General features: G+C 44.4%; 1 protein-coding gene across 1 annotated transcript in view; it reads left to right on the top strand.

The window, feature by feature from the left end:
- Window positions 1–2,284: 2,284 nt before the first annotated feature.
- Dip-b (Dipeptidase B) overlaps window positions 2,285–18,808 on the top strand; it is a 30,345-nt gene continuing 13,821 nt past the window's right edge. Inside the window, exons 1-3 of the mRNA XM_078176646.1 lie at window positions 2,285–2,301; window positions 8,554–8,835; window positions 13,073–13,181. Of these exons, the coding sequence (XP_078032772.1) occupies window positions 2,285–2,301; window positions 8,554–8,835; window positions 13,073–13,181 (408 nt within the window). The remainder of the gene's footprint in view (window positions 2,302–8,553; window positions 8,836–13,072; window positions 13,182–18,808) is intronic.

Genomic DNA, 18,808 nt, shown 5'->3' with positions numbered 1-18,808 from the left:
TTTTAAACCGCTCTAATAATATTGTTCGATTGATATCGATATTTATTAATATTCGATATTAATAAAAGGTTCGCAATGGTTCTCTTTACTTCGCAAGACTAAAGATCCGAATCGTAGGGATTCTGAAACTGTAAAATGTTAGATGTCGAATTGTCTGAAATTTTGTATAATAACATTATTGAGCCAGGTTTGATTCAATCGTTAAGTCTATGAATCGTCGACATTGAAATTATCCTTTGATCGGGTAAATTGTCGGCAATTTTGCGGCGCTGCGAGGCGATCGTGATCCACGCGATCGCGTCACGGTGTCGGGTATTCAAATTAGGAATGATAGTCTTGTCACGCTTTATCGGCGTATCAAGATATATTCCGATTCTTCGACGAGCGACACCGATCGAGATCCGTTCGCGGATTAGACTATCGTCTGTCGTCGGACGTCGATAGCCGTGGCGCGGTATAATAATCAGGAGGGCGGATCGCGGGGATCCCCGGGTACGAGAGATCTATCCGTGAGCGACGAGTTTGATTAAACGATGATTAAGAGACGACGAAAGCGGGCCGCCGATCGGATAAGCAGACCGCGAATTCCCATCAATCTGCCGCGCTTTAAATCGGACAACTATCGGTGAACTTTCGGGGAAAGTTCGCCGGCCGCAAATCTATCGCTCTCGGCGGTTCGATAAATTTAAACTTGCAAATTCACTGTCGCGATCGAGGAATCGAATTCGGAGCCGGTCGGTCTCTCTCTCTCTCTCTCTCTCTCTCTCTCCTCGCCGAACCGCTGGAAATCAGCCATTCGTCAAAATCACCGGAAACTTCTTCGGTGGGCGTGATACGACCACCTTTAGAACCGCACGCGACCAATTTGATCGGAAAAGCTTCTTACCGCGGCGCGGGATCCCGCTTATTTGTAATCTTTTTCGTTGCAAAAATACGAGCGCGATCCTCGCGAAACGAATCGAACACAATGGAGCGTGCTGAAGTGTTTGTACGAATAATAGCTTGAGGGATCAATTAAGTACAATAGAATAACCGAGAGTGTGTATATAAATTGTAGTTTAAGGGATGAATCAAATATAAAAAGGTAATTAAGGATATTTATATCAAAAGTAGGTTAAGAGATGAATCAAATATAAAAGAATAACTGAGAGTGTTTATGTAAATAGTTTCTTAAGGGATGAATTAAATACGAATGAGTATCCAAGCGTGTTTATGTAAATAATAGCTCAATGAATTAAGTACAAAAGATTAAGTAAAAATATCTACACATAAATAATAGCCTAAGGAGTTAATAAAAATACAAAGGAATAATTAAGACTGTTCATATAAAAATAAGCTTAAGGGATGAATCAACTACCCAAGAATATTAAAAAAAAGTTGCTACAAAATCTACCTGAAATGATTCAAGTTTCTCAATTCTATAACATCTAAAAATATCGTTACTTTATTCTAGCCAATTAATCATCAATTATTATTGATGCCTGGTGAAAGTTTAAAAATTTTCATTCGCGACTGACGTAGTAACGCTGATTATAGTTCTATATTCGACCTTCACGCGGCGCCACTAGCCGCCATCTTCGCATTGCGCGAAGGAAAATCGCGCACGAAATCTTCCGCCATATCTTCTCCCAATTGATAAAGGTACGTGCATATATTAATAATACTTACATATATAATAGACATATATATAATACGTATATAATAGAAATAATTCATATAGCAATGATCAATATAGTATCTACTTACCGTTAGAAGAATGTACTTCAATAAAACCTCGAATTGCTGATGGTGTAGCTTGCTATCATTCTTCACTCGTCACAAGGCTTTGCCAGGCGTCGATCGAAGTCCGCCGAAAAAAGGGTCGTGTAAACGTCGCTATCGCCGGCTGACAAATCGTCGAAACGGAAGCGGCGAATGGTCACCTGTTGACACGGTCTCGCGGGGCCGAAAAGAACCGCACTGTCGCTAAAAAAATACTCGCGGAGAACCGGAGCACCGCGTCGCGCTCCGATCCGCGCCGATTCGTCGCGATCGAATGCACTGCAGCGACGCGATCGCGCTGAACCGGAAGCTTCCGGAGCCGGGGCGCTAGGATCGCGATCTAACCTGAAGGGAACAGCGGGCGTCGATAGGTCGATGCTCGTTTCTATGGTGTCTGTTCCCGGTGACCAGGAACCTACGTCTCGGTTTCCGCGATCACGAGCTACGAAGATCTGTCATCCTGTGTTCTCATCAACCTGGTTCATTCTTCGACGAACCTTAGACCGATGTCCCAGCCAGCAACATGGCAGTCGAGTCGAGGTAACCGTCGTTAAACTGTCTATGTTTTAAGAGTGTCTTGATCTACGATACTTTCGTTTGATTTTAGAATTGAGATAGTTTTTGGTGAATTTTCGGGATAGGAATCGTTGCTCCGATTTTAAAATGATCAATGCAATTAAATCTTGTGATTTCTTGCACTTGCTATGTTCTTTACAGATTTGTGATAGAATAATAGTGTAAATAATGTGTGATTTGATTTTAATACTTGTTTTGTTATTTATGAAAGCATTATTCACGTAATGTATTTATTTTATTATTTTAAAATTGAAATATCTGTGTCCTTTTAAGAGAAATAGTGTAAAATATTAAAAGTTGGAATATTTTGTAATTTCGTTATAATTGATATATTTAAATCTGTCTTGTTGCTCTTATTGGACGGTGGCTCCACACACGTGCAGTTATCGTACTAACCATCGAATGCGCCGTGCTATAATTCGCAGCGTGCCAATATTTCGTACGATTTTCATTCCCGTTGTATTTTAATGACAAACATTCTGGGCGTGTCTAAACAGTTCGCTTCATTTTAAGCCGATCGTGGCAAACATTTCGTGTACGCGAGCATTTTAAGAGTCAGCGCCGAAGAAGGGATCGTTGAACAATTAATTAATATTTGAGCTCCCCATGCGGGCGGTCTCTCGGTTGCTCGATCGCGATAAATATTGAACTTTCTCGCACGCGTCCGACTGCATCGTGCCCGGCTGTTTTTATCTATTTGCGTAGGATGACGTGAATTGTATCGCAATTTACGCCCGGCAAATCGGCGCGGATGGTTTTCCCGTTTAATTTTGATCGATACCATCGGCCCGGCGAATTAGCTATCAATTAAAAGTTTCGATTACACCGCGGAAAGTTGAAAAGTTTCGAAAAAGTCCGACGGAATACGCGCGCGCGCGGTCGTTTTATTACCGATCCCGTCCCGCGTGATCCGGAAATAGAATTTCATTTAATTTCGGATACCGTGAAATTGGCTATAAATTTTGATATCTCGCGAGATGAATTTTCAACGGTGGGGGTCTATCGGCGCGGGTTCGGGTTTTCGACGTCGGTCTATGAGCCGGCTGGGGTGGAAACAGGAATTTCGGTGCACGCACCGTCGGTCTAATTACCGTTGCCCGGTCAGCGAATGTTAACGGATGAATCCTCCTCAACGGCGGAACCCCGAGCGCTACTTTGTTAAAATAAGCTTTGACGCGGCGACCACCGGGAGGAATTAAATCGCTGCTGCTGCTGGCACAGCCCGTGTATGGAGATACACCTACCGGATTGAAGTCGTTTCCCGCCGCTCGATTTTCTAACGAGCCGAATCACCGCCGCCGCGGACACGCGGATCCGTTTTATTACGTCGGCTGATCTCGCGTGAAGAATCGCCCGCGGCTCCCTTGTTATCCCGTGATGAATTACGCGCGGTGTATACGTCACCATCCGGCGAATTTTCCAAAACTGCATCGCCAGTTTCCGCCCAGTTTAAATCGGCCGCTTATATCGTTAAAGTTTTCGCGTTCCCTTCCGCCAGGCGTGGATGTTTATGCAAATAACCGACAGCGCGGCACCCGGCAACTTAGTTTCCCTATTAAGCATCTTATTGAGGCACGCGTAAGGGCTTTGTTAATTAATCATTATAGGGGAACGCTATCGGGGATCTAGTTTCTCAAAAACTCTAGCATAGGTATTTGGTTGCACCAAAAGTGCTGCTATTTGGATATACGATGATTATTAATGTAAATTATAGATTAATGATTTAGTAATTAAACTGTGGGTATAGATACAGCAGTGTGGTAATAAATAATTTATAACTGAAACAGAGCATATGCAATCTAGAATATTACCATTTTTAATTGCGCATCCGAGAGAAATTATATTGAATTTATTCGATGGCAAAATGTTCGATTTAAACATAGAATTAAATGAAAACAATTTTAGATATTTTAAGGCTTGCAATAAAGAATATGAGAAAATAAATTATGAAAATTCGCAGAATAAAAATTCTTTAATAAAATACAAATTACTTCTAAAACATTCTCTTCTTTTAAAGAAAATTAAATAAATTTTACGAGGTTGTCCCATTGTTGTCCCAAATAATTAAAAAAGATTCGACAAATCTCAGCTAGCTAAAAAAATGTCTTCGTTCGCGAATGAGATCATCAGTAGAACGGTTCTCCTATTTTTCCACGCTTACGTTTTAGTTTACATAAATATAGTCTGATTTTATGCATGTTGCCACTCGAAGTCACGGCGCAGAATACGGTGTACAAAGAATCCACAATTCTCTTTCACTGAATTGTTTCAATAATTCATGAAGAAGGCGCGCTACGCTTAACCAGTTAGCTGTCGCGACCTCTCTGAGACGTGTGTACCTAAAACGTGTCACAGAAAGCACGCGCTATAAAAGCTTTATTCACGCTGCATTCAATTTTTCATTATAATTATTCATATAATTTTATTCGCTCGTTTCATTTCGTGTTAACTTCTAAGTATATTCAAAACGAATTGAAATTTAGGGATGGGTATTATTTTTGCTAAAATTGGGATCTAGGGAGGAAATTTTTAGGCTTGACGAGTTAACTCGTCAGAGCACAAAATATTGCAGTTTTTTCATGACGAGTATACTCGTCATAGCACAAAATACAGTCAGTTCTCCGTGACGAGTATACTCGTCACAGCGCAAAATACTTCCATTTTTCCATGACGAGTATACTCGTCTTAACACAAATTACTTCCATTTTTCCATGACGATTATACTCGTCATAACAGGAATTACTTCCATTTTTCCATGACGAGTATACTCGCCATACACAAAATACTACCATTTCTCCATAACAAGTATACTCATCAATCAGAAAGGAATGTCTAGAGATCGTAGCTGAGAAATTGCTGAGCACGGTGAAACCCAGAACAGAGAAAGAGAGAAACCGCCACTCGCGCGCGCATAAAATATCCGGGCAAGTTGCACCGACTGCCATCTGTCCAGTAATCGACAGGCGAGATAAGAGCGTTATAAATGCAGGTGAAACGCGGACGAAGTGCGAGAGGGAGCGCGGTTGAACGTCTCGGCCCGCGGGACGGATCCGGTCCGCGGAAACTTGCCCTCCCACGCGAAAAGATAGAGCGATGGGCGTGTGCCTCCCCTGGGCAAACGGGCGCTGTTTCGCCGGGCCACGCGCGCGGATATCTCGAGGAAAAGTTTGTTCCGTCGACGACGGGAGAGCCGGTCGCGCGGGATTCGTTCCGCGCGGAAACGGAACGGGGATTCTCTTAAAAAGCCACCGTGCGCCGACCGCGACTCAAGGAATTCCAAAGTAATTTGCACGAAAACGAAATCTCCAATTTTCTTTCCGCCAACTTTCGGATGAATTCTTCTTCTTCTTCTTCTTCTGCTTCTTCGACGACGGTCCCGCGTTGCATCCTCTTCTGGATGCTTCCGGGAGATGTTAAGGTTCTCACCTTGAAACGCGACTCCGAGGACGCGAAAACTTTTGCCGGGACAACCGAGCAACATACTTTTCGCGTGTCTGCCGCGGAACTTCCGGTGTTGCGACGAAAAATTGATGTCTGCGGACGTCGGGCCGCATTGTGCATCCGAATGGAATTTTTGTCGAGTACCTTCGAATTTTCGAGCCGAATGGAATTGAACAGATTCGAATGATTAGGCGGCTCTTTGCGAAGCGGCCGCGTTTGCGAACGTCTTACGCTTGACGCGAGATATTTGTTCTTCTAAATTAGCTTGAATTATTTCTAAATATTAAAGGTTCTAATTTATCTCACAATTACTGAAACAGTGTCAAAAAGAGATAAGAAAAGTCTCTAATTTTATTTTCGACCATAAAATATTTTATTCTGATATTTCTTCATCTTTATCTATTATCATCTATTACTTTACAAATCAGAGAAAATTCAATCTCTTCAAATTTCCTAACTCATTATTATTTTCCAAGAATAATGTCACTGAACCCTTTTAGAGCCACGCAAAAGATTTAGATAGTAGAACGTTAAAGTGAATAAAAAGTTGCCACGAAGAACGTCACAGAATAGAGGGAAAGAATGGTAGCTTTTAGCATCGGATGAAGAGACGGACGTTGAGGAAGGAGTTTTGACGACGATCGCCGAGGTCGTTGATCAGGGTGCGACACAGACGACGGTTCGATCGAAGACGAAATAGTCGAGCATCCAGGAGCGTGTTTCAAGGTGGATCTTAAGGGGATCCTTCCGATCGAACGGTCACTTAGCGACGGCAGCCGGAGCACTCAGGAAATACGTGGGATTTATGTTGCGCGCGATTCGTATCGAATCGTCGTGGCTCGCCGGGAGAGATATCGTTTGAACGTCCTGACGTCGATCTGACCGTGGACTTTCTCGCACAGGCGGGCTCTCTCGAGTCGTTCGCCATGTCAATGTTCCTTCGGCGGCGGCGGTCGGCCATCGAGCATTCTTCCCGCTACTCGGCGACCGAATCGATATCGCTTTTATACTCACCTGTAGTGTTTATGGGAAAGCTAGCTGCCGAACGTTTTATCTACTGTAATGAACGCTGCTGTCGACTATGCAAATTGTACGGTGGGATCGGAGAGCTTGTGCTATTTACCAAGCAAAAAGGTGAATAATGTTTATTTAAAGTTGTATACGAGTGTGTTTTATTAACATTTTACCGACTGGCTATTTGATAGTAAATATTTATGTCATTATAGGGTAATTTAATCTACTCGGGTGTGTTTTATTAAAACTCTACCATCCGGCTATTTCACCGTAAATATTTATATCATTATAAGGTAATTTAATCGGCTAGCATTTTTATATTTTTATAATATTAGCATTAAACAATATTTATTCTATTTTATTTGCCTTATTCATCGCGAAAGATATCTAATATTTAAAAAATTACATCAACCTTCCACTTTTATCTCAACAATAAATAAATTATATATTACCACAACGACCAGTTTATAAACTACCAGTCGACAAAGTTTTAACAAGATCTAAGCTTTCAAAAATATTTATTATTTATTACAACAATAATTATCCGACTCTTTCAAATATTTCAATTTTTTTAGAATTGTTTAAAGATATTTATATTCTGGGTCAAGATGGACCCGAGCCTCGTCATCCCAGCGTTAAAAATATTTTAGTCGGTCGGAACCGTGCCCCGAGCTCTCATCGATCGAGCATCGTTAGCCGATAAATTACGACGACGATTTAATACCGCTGCAGAAATTAGTGGCGATATCTACAACAATTAGAGACGGCGAATTTCAAATTGTTATCGGACTTTGATTACTTTAATTGAAACTAGAGCCGCCTCGTAAATACGAACCGAAAGGTTCGCCTAGCTACCCCCGTTTACACTAATGGAAACTCTAATGTATAGGGGCTGTACATTTCCAACCTCGGTCTCATCATTTCCACAGTGTTCTGCTATTAGAAATCGCAATTTCGGGATATCTGATATATCCAAAATTTAATCGCCGCGCTCGGAGATCAATTATTGTGCTGGACATAGATTAGCATTCTCTTCCACTCGGATCTCTAACGTTTATTCTATTTCGGACATTCGCGAATTTATAGGTTGATCTTTTAGTCTATCACGTTTAATATTAATGCAGCTGGGGATTTTTAACGCTCGTTCGTCCTCTATGTCAATCTAATACAGTTTAATTAATACAATGTATTTAAATGGTCACCTAATAGTATATTGTCGATAATTTTATTAAAAAATTGGTGAATAAATCTGAGAGTCATCATTACAATAAATATCGTTAATAAATAAACATCGTTAACTGTATAATTATGAAAATGTTTATATGGTTAAAGGACTACCCTTGCAAGATTAAAAACTCGTGATTAAAATCTCTAGTTAATCGATGTTTTGGCAAAATAAACCCCAAGACAAGGGACTTCGATAAAATCCATTCTTCTCGGAGAATTTTTGAGATCGCGTCGTCGCAGCGAGCGCGTTGGTCGATGCCGAAAGCGCCGAAAATTTCACGGCGACGAGGTCGCGTCTCGCAAATTAGATTTAGTCCGCGTGATGAATCGCTCCGCACGGAGAGTTAATCCCGCGTCTCGTGCTGAAGCCGCGATCCATAAAGCCTCTTCTTCCGGTTCTCTAGATCACCGTTGCCATAGCGCCGCGCGTATTCAGCGCGCTCTACGACCATGCACGACCAACGCCGCCGAATCCCCGCCAGCCGTGTCGATCCGTGCGTTCGGTTTCGTTAACACGATTCATCTGATTCTCAGATGGATGCCGTGTCAGCTGAAGATCGAGACGAACATTTGCAGCTGCGACTACGACGGCATCATACTGGTGGCAGGCTGCGCGCCGGGCTTCGACGAGCCCGAGCCGTTCAGGACCGTGCTGTACGCCGCTTCCCAGATCGATTCCGCTTTGGGCGTGATCGGCGCGGTTTTGCCCATCAATCTGCCCGCGAAAAGGCTTGTTTATAGTCCCACCGGCCCGCTAAATATGGACTATCACGACGTCAGGAGCTTCGCCGAGGCGGCCACCAAAGGGGTGCAAAGGTGAGCCGTGAATTCTCAGATATTTTCAGATATTTTTCACAGGAACGGGCGACCCTGGCCCGGAGACGATGTAACTCTTTGTTTATTAATTCGTTGCAATATTTCTTCCTTTGTTCAATGAAATAGAAAACTAAAGGGGAATAATTTCGTAGCTTAAAGTATAGAGTCATTATTTCATTATTTCCTGCGTATCATTATTTCAATCTTTTCACTTTTCAAGTGGAATTCTCTTCTTTCTTAAATAACATTACTAAGTAAAATTCTTTTCAAAATTAAAGATAGTAATAAATAAATCTATTCATTATATCCAGTAATAAATATTAACCCAAGATCGAAGGAAATCTAGCGCGCGCGCGCGCTCGTCGAATTTATCCCGAGACGAAGGCGTCTCAGATAACAGAATATCGCTCACGCCATGATAATTATAATCGAATCCATTTAACAACGCCGTATTCATTATCGAATCGCAATTAATCAATGATCAGCGACGCCGCCGAAACGCGCCGCGCTATCCCCCGCGAGTTTGAACAAAAGCGGCGCCACGGGGACGCGGCGAGGCTAATTCCCTGCGTAATTGCTTATTAATTGCGCGGCTTAATTGGCGGCGGATCGGGCCGCCCGGATCATTAGACGAAACTCGGATTACTTGTTTCTCCGAAGCCGCGGGAGGAGATTCCGCGGGAACACCGGCGGGCGTGATTAGCTTTGTCACGGATTCGCAATACGCTGTCGCGGAAGGTGAGATTTATCCCTTTCGCGCTATGACGTTCTCGCTGTACGAAGCGTCGATAATTCGCACATTGTCAATCGTTTTTCTTGAGATTTTCCTAAGCGTTAAATAGAAACTGTGCTTAATAAAATGACATTTTTTAACAAAAGTGTTGCTTGTACCTTAAAAGATATTTATATAAAATATTAAGAGATATTCACATAAAATTTTGTAATTTATATAAAATTTTGTTGTTCATATAAAATTTTGTTATTCATATAAAATTTTGTTATTTATACCAATCGTCGCATGTACGCCGGATATATTCACCGCCCGCACCGAAAGGGTTAAGGCTGTCGTAATTTCTCCATCGAGACCGAATAATAATTTATATCGCGATTATGGTGCTCCGCAGGAATAGACGATTCGTAAATGTACAGTAGTATTTTAACGGGCGAACATTCCTCCGCGAGAAAATTGTTTCGAAATTTATCGGGCACGCGTGCTTCCGATTACGCCGGTGTCTGACTATTGTTGGCCGTTTCTACTTGGTCGGCAAACCGTGGCTGGCTCGCCGCGCGCACACCGGGGTCTCTCCTCTCTACGTTCCCGATATCTAGTATCAATTTATGGCAAGGCGGTGTAGATAACAGGTATTATGGTATCACTGGTTCAGATTCAGGATAGTAGAAACGGAATCTACTAGTCAGACGTGAGAACTGAACGGTGATCAAGTGCACGCGCGCTAGATAAATTTTCGGCACCCGGTGAATCGAATTGTGCTAGGAGGCTCTAGCAGAAAAAAAAAATAGTTAGGCGAAACTGGGAATGATCTACGAGCATGATGCCTGATCGGAACACTGTATTAACCCTTTGCACTCGGAACCGTTTTAAGCTTAGATAAAAAATTGCTATTTTGACCAGCTGTAGTATAATACTTAGTATAATTTATGAACGTGAAATTCAGTCTTGTGACTCGTAAAACTGTTATGCTTTTAACAAAAGTGTCTTTAATAACGCCAACATTATTTTATTAATTATATAACAATTTTCATTGGCGCTTCAGAGGCGCCACTCGAGTATAAAGGGTTATGGGAAATTAATATTAGATATTTTAAGGGTTGTAATGTGTTACAGAAAGAAAGGAGTTTAAAAATACAAATTATACAGTATATAAATTATAATTATATTTCTATATTAATACGAATAAGTGCTAATCATCATAGCATGAAAAGAGTAGTAGTGCAAAGGGTTAAAAATCTGTGACAAATAACCAGAAAAAAAGGCAAATCAGTAGTATTAGTCAGCCATGATCAGACATCTGAAATAATTTCTTTCGCATCATTAAAAATAGATAACAAAATTGTCAGTTTACCATGACTACCATGCTGACACTACCATACTTTGACAAGTATAATAAAGTAATAAATGATAAAACAAGTATCTCCAACGGTTAGACAACCAGTAGAACACAACCCTTTAGACAAATACGCGCAGCTCGCACCAAAATCCTCTCAATCTCCCCCCCATGGAACGCTTCCTTCCACCGTTAGGAACTTTGGAACAAGTGTCGCCGCGTTGCAAAATTAATGCTACACGAAATATCAACTCGTGATCGATCGACAAGCTCCCCCCGAAGCTGCAGAAATCGCACGTTCCCGACCTCCCAGAAGTCTCGCCCTCGTCCTACCTCCCACGAAGCTTCGGGCACGATCAGTGTCTCGCGGAGAACAGATAAATCGAGCCGGTGAATATTTATAAGAACATACACGGAATAGTTAGCCCCGGATCGTGGAAGGGTTGACCGTGCAGCGTCGCCTGAATGATTCATAGGCGCTATCGGTTTTTGCGGAGGGATGCGTCAAAGTGGGGGTGTGGATCAGCGGTGTCTATTTATAATCGCGGGAGAAGAGAGAGAAAGGGAGAGAGAGAAAGAAAGTTGAAAAGAGAGTGGCCAGGTAATAAATTCGGAATGCGGGCTCCGAGCGAAAACCGATGGATGAATATTTATTCACGATTAAGTTTTAAAGCCAGACATCTCGCCTCAACACCGGGTCCTTCTTCGCGCAGGTGAAAGCGCAGTAATTATAGAAAGTTCGGCCACTTTGCGGGCCCCGACGTCACGAGCCCGGTCTCTCCGGCCGCGAAATTCCTCGCGAGCCTCGGCCCACACGAAATTTCCTTGAAAAATGAAATTCCACCGCCGCCAATCTCCTCACCCGACCTCTCTCCCTCTACCTCTATCTCTCTCTCTTTCTCTCATCTCTCGCAGTTCCCGCAAGCTGTCCCGATGTTGCCGGGGATTCCGGGCATACGTCGCCGACACTCGCGAGCGCGTGACAGCCGCAATACCGCCCGCGAAATGAAGAGGAAAGAATAACTTTGCCGCGGCGTCGCGACGCGTCCTCGGTCCCTCGCCGAGCATTGGCTTGCGATCCTTTGATTCCCCTGTCCCGAACCTGAGCGACAACGACGAATGAAATCCCCCTCCGCGCTTGTTCCCTTCGTTTGCTCGTCCCCGCGGGGCGGGTAGAAGAGGGGCTCGCGCGACGCGACGTCGGCGCGACGCCGGGGACAACGCAGGAATTCAACCGTTGATTTTCAGACGCTTCCGCGCGACCGGATCGGCATTCCTCAATGGAGAAAACTTTTCGGGGCCGTCTGACGGGGGGGGGGGGGGGGGGGGGGGCCGCGACCGTTCAGAAATTCAATCGCGGCGCGAGATTCCATCCCCCACTTATAGGTTTTATTTCCGACGCGCGTTTTTGAATTCTGCAGGGGTTGCGAGCGGCTGGCGCGATTAATTCCGCTGCGAAGTGAGAATCGCGACGCGGGGTTGATTCGCGGGTGATTCGTAGACTGCGGATCTTTGTGCAAAATGATTATTGTGAACTGTGAGGTACAGGTGATTAATAAGTATTTATTACTATTTTTTAATAATTGTTATGACTTGGATATTTTTAGAGACCATGCTTTTCAGCTGCGAAAGCGTCGATTGCTTCATTGCCCACCGTATTTGGTAGACTTAGACTCCTTTTTAGCATTTTTATCGTAGGGGGTCGTAAAGAAATTTATTTCGTAGAGGAAATGCAAAGTGTGTCAGTGATCATGATCATGAAGAGTTATAGACGATCACAGGTGGTTATAGATGGTCATATGTTGCCATAGCTGATCCTAGACGGTCATAGATGGCCATACACGGTCATAGGTGGTCACACGCGGTCATATGTGGTCATACGCGGTCATAGGCGGTCATGATGACGATATATGGTCATAATAAATTCTAGTCGAAGACTGTCTCATTTTATTATGATTGACAAAAGAATAACCAAGTAGTATTAATAATTTTAAATTGAGTCTATTATTCGTAACAATAGAAGGTGAAGTAGGGGGACAATCGATACTATGTAAAATTAATTGTAATACAAAGACGGAAACTATAAAACATTTTTTAAGTTCATAACAGAATAATTGATTTAATATATTGCAGTTAGTGTCTCTAATCAGTTCGGTAATTATCATCAACAGGGCACTGAAAGCCGGAGTCAGGTGTCCACTACTGGCCCTTCTGCCCGACATTCGATTCGAAAACGTGGAGTTAGTGACACTTCTCGGAGCACTGGAAGGCCTTTACGTGGTGAGTACAGCAGTTCAATGAATCCATAAACCTTTAAGGGTGCTCCTAAACATTTAAAGAATCTATAAACCCTCTAAGCCCGGAAACACATAACGAAAATATATCACACTTACATCCACGATCGATTGCAATATGAAACATGGTAGAATCAACTAGGAAGTAAAATTAAATAATTGATTAGCAGCGGTGTATTAACTGTACTCTGCAAACAAATATTGTTTATATCTTGAGACCAGCGAGACGCGTTTAGGTGCGCCGGGGGATGATTAGTAAACGTCAGGCGCGGCTGATAAATGCGCGCGGTCGATCGTAAGCAACGCGGCGTGTCCAGGGTAGTCGGTCGAATTGTGGTCGTTCACGCGCCATTTAAACCAATCAAACAGAGACAACGCATACTCGCAGATCGAAAGAGCGAGACGACTGCGAACGAGGGAGACTCGTATTTTCGCCGGTCCGGAAGCCGGCGGCCGCGATCGGAAGGAATTTCTCGCCGGTCGTCGTTTAACCCCTTGCCGTACTTTAACGAGTCCGACTTCTGATGGAAATTACTAGTAATAAATAATTGTAAACGGGTCATGGTGGTCATGGCTGTCATAAGTCATCTGTCCCTTCTAAGAAATTTGCCGATTGAAAAATTCCAAATCGCGGTGACTGCGAAGAAAATGGTACGTCAAGGGGTTAACCCCTTTGACGAGTCTGACTCGTGATTATGATTTCTAATAATAACCCGTTAAGTCTTTTCGCGACTAATATTTACGCGCTGAAGTAATTGCAAGCACACTATAAATATTAATTTTATTTCTCCTCTAAGAAATTATTCCAATCGAAAATCATTTAATCATTGTAACTGCGAAGATAAAAGTACTGGAAGGGGTTAAATCTGATCGGGCCGAGATACACGCCCGGCAAACTGACCTAAATCCGGCGTGTGTCCGCCGGAAATCGCCGGCGGCGTCTTAATCCATAACTAATGACGCCGAGCGGCACCCCGCGTCCCATCAAACAGCAATACTTCGTCAACCGGTGCCATGCTGCGCTCCGTTCGGTACTTAGTCAACGACTCCGACCCTCCCCTACCACGCCTGCGACGCAACCCCTTCGTTATCCCCGGGCGGGTTAATTGCCGGCGCGGAAACCGATCCGCCTAAAAAGCTCGGTTTTCGATGCTCTCGATGTCGGCGGAGATCATTTTTCGTCGAACCCGGGGGTAACCGATACCGTCGAGATGCGGCTAATCGAGGGATAGAGATTCCGATAGGTTGGATTTCCTTCCACGGGGTGTGTTTGTCCCGGGGATCCGTGTAACAAGGTTCATGATGCTGCGATTCGGTTTTGTAATTGAAACGGTCTACGCTCTTTTATTTCTGCGATTTATTTCATCGAAATATAAAATTCTGGATAGATGCGATTCGATGGAAGGGTAATTTTTTATTAGAAAACTGGGCGAACTTTGGCCTTATTGTTCTTCGAATGAGATTGTTCATCTTTCAGTACCATTTAGGAATTTTTATATTTTCTATATTAATATATCATAATTTTTATATTTTGAAGTATTTATTCTTGAACAAAACATAATCTTGAACCAAGTTTCAAAATAAAGAAAAATTAATTTTTCGACGATTTATAGCAGAATACACTTTAAGCTGTTAATAGTTAATTAGTTAATAATTATATCACGTAGTAGTTTCCGGTGAATATAGCCTGCTGTGAATATTCCAATGATGCTCTCTGGTTCTAAAGCTAGTATCAGTATCACAAAGTGAACAGCGCCCAGCGCCCTAAAAGTACTAAAGAACTCGAAACGGCCCGAACGCCTCAAGGAGGAAGTTTACGGGGACCCATAAAAGTTCATAATCCTATCGCGCCGCCTCGTCCGGCACGCTACAAAAAACCGCTCCCCGCGCACGAGACCAAACACGCGTGATTCCGGGCTCGCTTTTCGGGAGGGGAGCTAAAAAAGACGTATTATCGGAAATCAATTAGCCGGCGCCGGTGAAATATTTCACACATTCCGGCGTTACTTAATTCGTCGACTGCCATACCTGACGCCATACCGGACGCGCGACAATAAAACCAGCGCAACGTAACGAACGATCATCTGAAATATTTTAAATAATTCCGCGCTCGGTATTCCAGCGAAATTGGTAATATTGTCTGCGGCAAACATTTCGCAAAGATTATATTTTTATTGAAATGAGAAGGATAAAGAAACAGATAGGAATTCTGGAAAATTTATTCAAGAATTATAAGCAGAAATTGTATAAAATAGAGTAAAATTATCGTCGCTGTCAGCGACATGAAAGGACAGCGTGAAAATTGCTGATAGACTCATTAAAACTTTGCGAATGCATGAATTATATTATAGTTCTCCTTGAGCTCTCACAGTGACGCAATTTTTTCTGACGAACAGAATAATAATTTACCTGAATTATTAATATACAGTCGACGCAATTTTATTAATTTGTTGTTTCATTATTTTATTACTTAACGCTAGAACTACTTAGCAAATCTTCGTAATACTAACGTATATTGTTTCATAATAATAACAAGATACAATAATAATAATAACAAGTTTATATGCTTAAATAAAGAAGTTTATTCGATAATTTCAGAAACATTTTTACATTAGAAATCACAAAAGGAAAAATCAGAAACCAGTCACGTTGACTGACTTGATAATTCCATTATTAAACAACCCAATTCATATCAAAACAGCGAGCACAATACATCGATCTAATCGCAACAGACTCTCCCACAAAGTCAATGAACGATATTAAAAACACATCAAATATTAGTACTGTAAATATGCCAACGCAACACTCCGCGAGCTCCGGGGCTTAAAACTATAGTAAAACGCGCGAGTTTTAGTATGCGCAACGGGGTGCGTGGTAGGACGGCAACAAATGGTCCACGGATTGCTTAGCACTATTCCGGAGTGTTTTCTCGAACAAATTCGAGTCGTACGTGGCCGCCTGGAAGCTGTCGAAGCGTGTCGGCTCGCGGGGCCGAATAAAAATCGGCGGTGATTCGATGGTTCGACGACACTCGGGGGGGTTAAACAGCGGCCGGTGACAGGTATCAGCAGCGAAACGCGCGCGGTCAACAGAGCTATTAAACAAAACCTGTCAGCGACAGCGGCGACGCGGCCCTGTGCTTGATGGATAAGTGTGTCTTACGAGCGGAGACCTGGCGGGCCCTGTGCTACGAGGACATCCCATTGTTCATCGACGTCTTCGCAGCTGTACCGGGAACACGGCACCGGTTCGATGAACGGCGTGCCGGTCCCTGATGGACGGTCGGCACCACTCACCTGGACAGTCCGTCGAATTGAAAAGTAAAACACCGACCGGCCGCAGCGCGCGGTCAAGTTTAATGGAACAGTCTTGTTTGACGCGGCGACGCGGCCCGCGGGGGATCGATCATTTCCGAGAGCACTCTGTCAACGCGCGCATCGCCGAATTATTATAGTCGAGCGCCGACACCTGGTCGCCAAGGAATCTCGGAACAACGCGAGGAATTCAAAATTGATTGGAGCCAGTTTTTCGGAATTAACACTTTGAATTCCGCAGGGGTCACCGGTGGTGACCGGCACGCAACTTGGCAGTAACGCCATGAGGGCCACCGGTGACCGGCGCGATCATATGTATCGCATAATAGAAAATTCATCGTGGCGCCACGGACGTGTTAAATTGTGACATCTGGCTTCTCTATTGCCAGAAAGAATTGCGAAGAGCGCTTCGGGATCCTACGGTCCTCGTCTCTCCCGTTTTTCGAGACCCTCGCAGGATGACCATCTTTTAAGAGAATATAAAAACCACTGATCTATTTCACGCGGACGGGAATTGCACGCAGAATTTAATGCCCGGCCGGCGACCAAAAGGCTCAGCCAGCCTAACAGACCACCGAGGCTCTCACAAGACACCTATCCTAAGAGAGGACGCCGCTGGAAGGACCGGGCTCCTAGAGTGGCCCTCGAAGGACTCCAGGATTCCAGAACGAGTCTTAATGGACCACTTAGGGTGGTAAATTTCAACTGCGAGGCACGGTGAGGACCACGGTAACCCTTCAAGGGTCGTCTGGAATCCTGGGGATAAATTCATAGCCCAAGAAAATGTCCGAAGAACTACCCGAGATCGTAAGATGGTGACTGAAGCACCAATTAGCTTTTACAAGGAGCGCCGAAGCCACGGACGACCCCGGGAAGTATTTATACCTCAAAGAACCCACTCCGGTTGCCAGTTCTTCTTCACCCCCGACTACCGCGCAAATATTACCCTCCGTCATTTTCGGCGATACCGATCTGCATCCTTTACACGACTAGAGTTGCTTAACTCTTTGGGGCACGGCGGGATTAAAATTGTCCCACCTTTTTCATGTCTTTCACGGCATGGTGTATCATGGATCTATTTTTGACCTGAAATCCTGTGCCTTAAAGAGTTAATAGGAGATTAGAGGGTCACGAATGCGACAGTGTGATTGTACATTTATTGGTGGAGATTTTAGGGAAAAAGTTATTGTATTGTATTTTATGCATTATAAATATGCATTTGAAAACCGAGATCAAGGTCGCGCGTAATTCGCTAATACCTCGTACCTCCGCCCGGGCCCATTAAAATTCCCAAAACTCGGTTAGGGCGAAGAAACACGGGAACCCGAAACCGCGCGACGAGGAGGAGGAGGAGGAGGAGGACGGAATAACGGCGAAAAGGCCGTGAGAGTAACAAGTGAGAAGGATCGCGGGGGGTGGTGGAGCGGCGCGGAAGCGGCGAAACGAAGAGGCGACGCTCAGAGCGGCGTTCCGATTACGCGGCGTCGGAATTCCGAGGGCGTCTTCCGGTATTTGGAAAACGATGCCCCGCATTCGCGAGGCCCGCCGGCGGGGGGGCGTTGGGCGCCGAGGGGCGGCGGCGGCGGGCGGCTAAACGACGGCGGAAGTGCGGGCCGACGAAAGAAGGTAGCGAGGCGCTCGACGTCGATGGCTCAAACACAGAGGGAGAGAGAGAGAGAGAAGTCCCGGGCCTCGAGTATTTCGCTAATTAGGTCGCCCCGCCGGCCGTCAGGATTTAGGAACGCCAGGCATCCGCTACTCTTGGCAAGACGGCTCTCCCGCCCCTCTCTCGCCCACGCCACCCCCCGCAGAACCCTTCCTCCTTGCCCCCGGGAGTCGACGTCGTCGTCGTCAGAGGCGTCGCCGTCGTCGCGATGCTGTTCATCGTGGAAAAGGCACGCGCTCCTCGCCTTACTCCCGGGATCCTGCGCCGAGGAGCTTAAAGCTACAGCCACCGGAGCACGGGGTGCCCGGGAGATAAGGGATGAAAGTCCCCTGGAATGTCCCTTGGCCCAGGCGAAGCCCTACCCCGCCGACAGATTATTGAGAAATCGCTGATCGCGCGCTGCTAAGTTCGACGCCTTCGTTATTGCGCCGACGGATTCGCGCGGAAACGTCGGAACAGTTCTCCAAGAGAATGCTGTCCTCGCCTTCAAATTATTCTACGAATTTAGCTGGAACTACTTTTCTCAATTTTTTAGAGGAATTATCTCCGGATAGCTTTCGTGAGTTAAAGGTGGTTTAGGTAGATTTTTGAGAAAATTGTTATTTATAGTGGGAGATGTATCGATGATATCTT

This window comes from Augochlora pura, chromosome 3 (assembly GCF_028453695.1).
Source record: "Augochlora pura isolate Apur16 chromosome 3, APUR_v2.2.1, whole genome shotgun sequence".
NCBI classification, from domain to species: domain Eukaryota; kingdom Metazoa; phylum Arthropoda; class Insecta; order Hymenoptera; family Halictidae; genus Augochlora; species Augochlora pura.
The sequence above is the reverse complement of the archived record's forward strand: the minus strand, read 5'-3'. Positions and strand labels throughout refer to the sequence as shown.